The sequence below is a fragment of the Ascidia mentula genome, chromosome 4 (assembly GCF_947561715.1).
Source record: "Ascidia mentula chromosome 4, kaAscMent1.1, whole genome shotgun sequence".
In the NCBI taxonomy this organism is placed as follows: Eukaryota; Metazoa; Chordata; class Ascidiacea; order Phlebobranchia; family Ascidiidae; genus Ascidia; species Ascidia mentula.
In genome coordinates, this window is record NC_138569.1 from 2,494,291 (window position 1) to 2,498,480 (window position 4,190).

Below are 4,190 nucleotides of genomic sequence, written 5' to 3' on the forward strand. Positions count from 1 at the left end.
TGCTAAAGCACAAAAAATCGTTTCTACTAAAAGTGTTGTTTTGTGGAAAAAGGTCGAAAATTAGCTAAAATTGTATCTTTTTTTGTTGCATATATTTTTGGCAGAAAATATGTTTACTTTTTGTTGGGCATTTGCAAAACGTTCAGCTGATCACAAACTTATTTAAGACTTTTAGACAGTTGCATCACTTTTGGGAAGTTGAAAGTGCTGCTGTTGTTGTTTTCGACGAACGCGACGTAATTTCCCTAAACCTCGTGATGCCGATGAGTGCCTCTCTCGATGTGTTGCATCAGAAAAAATGTCACATGACGTACCCTCTCACCAGTCTCGAAATAGCGCTGCTCGAGTAGCTCGACCAATCAGAAGCTTCCACGGTGGCAGTTCGGCAAGGACACATCAGTGTTCGCAGTTTCCGCCGCCACAAACCTGTTTTACAATGGAGCTAAGCATGTAGTCAAATCATAGTGGAAGAAGATAAGTCTTAGCACAATTTGTGCACAAGTTTCGAAGCTATTTGATGAGTAGTTGAATTAGTACAACCGCTATTAGTTAGATTGTAAGAATTCTGTCAGATAACCGAGCAAAAACATGGCACCCACCGCGACGCCACAGACAATCGTGATTTCGCCTGATTCCAGGCTGGTAACCATTCCAAACTCTAGCAAAATCAGCAGAGTTGCGGTTACCAGCCAAGCACACAGTCTGCCAAAATATGCAGTTGGCTTGTTTGAATCCAATGGACAAGGGCCAAGAAAACGCAAACGGCTTACTCACCTGACACCTGAAGAAAAAATTATGCGCAGGTAATAGCTTTATTTCTTAATAGTTATGTACTGTAAGTTAGTGGAATGAATAGCTTGTTTTGACAAACATAATAACAAGGTAAAAACAATGTAGCCTAATGCAAAACCATGGTTTGCTGTATCCCATCATCTTACAAAATCAAATAAACATCTGTGTTTACAGGAAATTAAAAAATCGAGTGGCTGCGCAAACTGCCAGAGACCGTAAAAAAGTAAGAATGGAATGTTTGGAAGAAACCATTTATAAAGTTCAAGAGCAGGTTAGCAAAAAAACTATTTTTTTTTCATTACAAAAAGCTTTGACTTGTATGACTCAAAAAGTTCATGATTTTGTATACAACTTGTAAACTATGATGCAACTATTTCAGGCAAAGCAACTTTTGGATGTTAATATCAAGTTGCTTGAAAGGGCCGAAGCCCTTGAACGGGAAAATGCTGAATTGAAAAGTCGCCTTGGTCTTTCTTCCGAGCAATCCTCCCCCTCTGTTTCCCAAAATCGCTTGGATGTTGAGAAAATAAAAATTGAATTTGATGAAACCGTGGCAAACACATTGAGCAATGCAAATGAAACCATGTCACAACTTCCAGAAAGTATTTTGTCTCCAGATGAGTCATCAGGTAATTTTTGTGCCAAAATTTCCATTTACAACCTTTACCAGTTTCTCAGAACACAAATTTTTGAAACATCACCTTCCTAAATGCATGTTTACATGAAAATCATTTTTAAACCTTGGTGCTTTTTGTTTGTGGCAGATGAAAACGAGAGCCAGGGAAGTCTGAAGCGAAAAGCATTTGACTTTCAGTGTGTGTCCAGAATGAAGCAACCCCGCCTTACCTCAGTCGAGTGTGCATCCCCTGAACCCGCCGTGTCCAGGGTACACGTTTTAGGTAGACCTAATCCTCAGCAGCAGGATGCTGTCAAACCAACGCCGATCCGCTCGATTGTGGCAATGCCTGTATTGACTTCACTTCTCCATGCACCGAAAGTAATGAAAGCAAAGACATCCTTGGTCTGCTCGAACAAATTGATGCCGGTCTTGATTCGAAAGCCATCAACGGAAGTTTTGCAGCAAACAGCTGTAAGTATCATTTGTTAACTTTCGAGATAGAACAAGTGACTGAAATCATTATTTGTATTAAACTGTTACCAATGGAGTCTGAATATTATTGAAATTAAGTAAAATAACAATTAAAAAAAATGGTATCTTTCCTCCAGGCATTGGATCTAAGCAACAAGTAACCAAAGTGGTAACATCAGAGCAATTGGATTCCATCAAGGAACTTATTTGCATCGACCATCACTATTCCAAGCCGTCAGGAAACGCAACCATTCGACGCTTTACCTCTTCAGCTGTCAGCGATCTTGCCAACAAACCAGTGCAAGTTCAGTTAAGCCGTTCTACGCGTTCCACAAAGTTGATTCGTCAGCATTCCAACCTGTCCGATGACGACCAAAAGCCAACTGCCCTTTGCGAAAAGTCAGCGAGCAATGAAACAATGTCTGTCGCACAGAGAATGAACGAAGATGGCAACGGAAAGCCTGCGGAGCAAATTTTGCCACCCATGTTGTGCCAAATCAAACCCGAACCAGAACTCCAGTTCGACGACAGCTCGGAATCGAGCAGTCTCTTGGACTTCGACAATTTAGACGCAGAACTAGACTTTCTTCTTAACCACAGCGCCGTGGAGCCGACGAACGTCCTTGACTCGCAAAAGCCAACCGTGGATTTGAGCAAAATTGCCCAATCGACAATGCTTGAAACTCCAACAACGCTTGGAGAGGAATTTTCGTTTGGCGATACGCTGGATACTTACGGGTCGTGTTTGAACGATCCAACATCAACTGAACTATTTCCGCAGCTCGCCTCGTTCGTGCTGTGAGACGAAACCTTCGTGATATTGTTGGTGAGGAATGTAGCTTCTGGGTTCGGTGTTCTTGGCTGGGTAAAACGTGCAATGTGTCCTCTGTATAAAGATCTAACGGTGCTCTTAACGTTGCGCTCCTGCGGCTTTCCTGTTGTTGTCATTCGATAAGTTCGTGTGTACAGATTATTTTATTTCTTGCTCGCTGCTTTTCAGTAAAGTGAAAACTAAATGTTGCATGTACCTTGTGTGTTTTTTGTGATCCCAATCACTGGCAACTAGTGAGCATTGAGCAGTTGTCACATGCTGAGATCGAGGATGATCTTGTATGGAGATGTAGGCCACTGGAGAGTTGGGCTAATGTTATTTAAGTAGAACTGAAACTTGATTTAGTGGAAGGTAAGTATCATCCATATACTCAACGTATGCAGGCAGGCTGTAGCTTGAAAACCCGGTGTTTAACGCATATCTCCACAACAACATACAATTAAACATAGAAAGTCCAAACTAAAAAAGGATGAACTTATAGGAGCGCCCATTTGTGTCTCCCCGTTGCTATAGAAACATTTTGTAGCTGAACTGAATTTTTTAAAGAGCCACTTGACTTGACAAAATTTATTACAGCCATAGTTATGGGTTGAACTACGTTGAAGCTATGCTTTTTTTTAGGCATTTGGTGTTGGGTTTTGTAACGTCATACTAGATCATTTTGAAATTAAAAAACTGCGATCGTATGACTAAGCCTATTCGTAATTGTTTTGAGAAAATAATTGTGAACCTATATCTACGCTGAAAAAGTTCTCATTATTATTACTCAAAAACACATGACATTTTATATTTAACCCTTGATTAGGTACAGTCAGCGGTGTAGCAAATAATTTTGGAAAAATTTAGGCCACAAAATGCACATTTGTAAAAACTCCAACACGAATCTTTAACCCTAAAGATATTTAGAGGGGACCTTTTCACCCCTCCCTGACTACGCCAATAAAATGTTCCCATTTTATCATTTAAAATCAAAGTGAAACTTTTATATTTGCTATGTACGTATGTGATGGTTTTGACAAGGCTTGATTTTATAAATAAACAACATTATAGTAATTGAATACAAAACACCCCGAAGTAATTTGTCCATAAATTCATCACGTAAAGCTGAAAGTTTGGACACTGTCAGCGCTAGAGCAGCGTTGTCAGTTTAAACGAGAAGCTGTCAGGTGTAAATACGTGTTGTTGTGGATTGGTCAGTAAACAAAAACGTTGTGTGTTATTTGTCCCATTGATGTTATTAGTTCTTTTACAGAAATTTTACATAGAAAAAGTGTTATCATATAATATCTGGTGGTTTTGGTCACAGCATTTGGCTTCCTAATAGTTTTAAGGCAATGGGAAAATGCTATAAAAAATATGCGTTTTAACTTCTTTTTGCTTGGTGTTTTTTTAAATAAATTCAGCAGTCTAAATGTTAATAAACTCCATACCAATGTCTTACATATGGAATGGTTTGATCCAGATCAACTGTCCAAC

General features: G+C 39.5%; 1 protein-coding gene across 1 annotated transcript; it reads left to right on the plus strand.

The window, feature by feature from the left end:
• The first annotated feature begins 356 nt into the window (after window positions 1-356).
• Window positions 357-2,905, plus strand: LOC145898396 (uncharacterized). The gene is made up of 6 exons (XM_082986835.1): window positions 357-803; window positions 967-1,063; window positions 1,172-1,421; window positions 1,557-1,664; window positions 1,706-1,882; window positions 2,020-2,905. The coding sequence occupies exons 1-6, from the start codon at window positions 589-591 to the stop codon at window positions 2,682-2,684; spliced, it is 1,512 nt and encodes a 503-aa protein (XP_082842961.1). The 5' UTR covers window positions 357-588; the 3' UTR covers window positions 2,685-2,905.
• The last annotated feature ends 1,285 nt before the right edge of the window (window positions 2,906-4,190 follow it).

Excerpts from the sequence above, each read along its gene's own strand:
- LOC145898396 (XM_082986835.1), top strand. The coding sequence starts at position 589 with ATGGCACCCACCGCGACGCCACAGACAATCGTGATTTCGCCTGATTCC. Across the intron at positions 1,422-1,556 it reads GTCTCCAGATGAGTCATCAG|ATGAAAACGAGAGCCAGGGA; the intron begins GTAATTTTTGTG and ends TGTTTGTGGCAG. Across the intron at positions 1,665-1,705 it reads CGAGTGTGCATCCCCTGAAC|CAGCAGCAGGATGCTGTCAA; the intron begins CCGCCGTGTCCA and ends AGACCTAATCCT.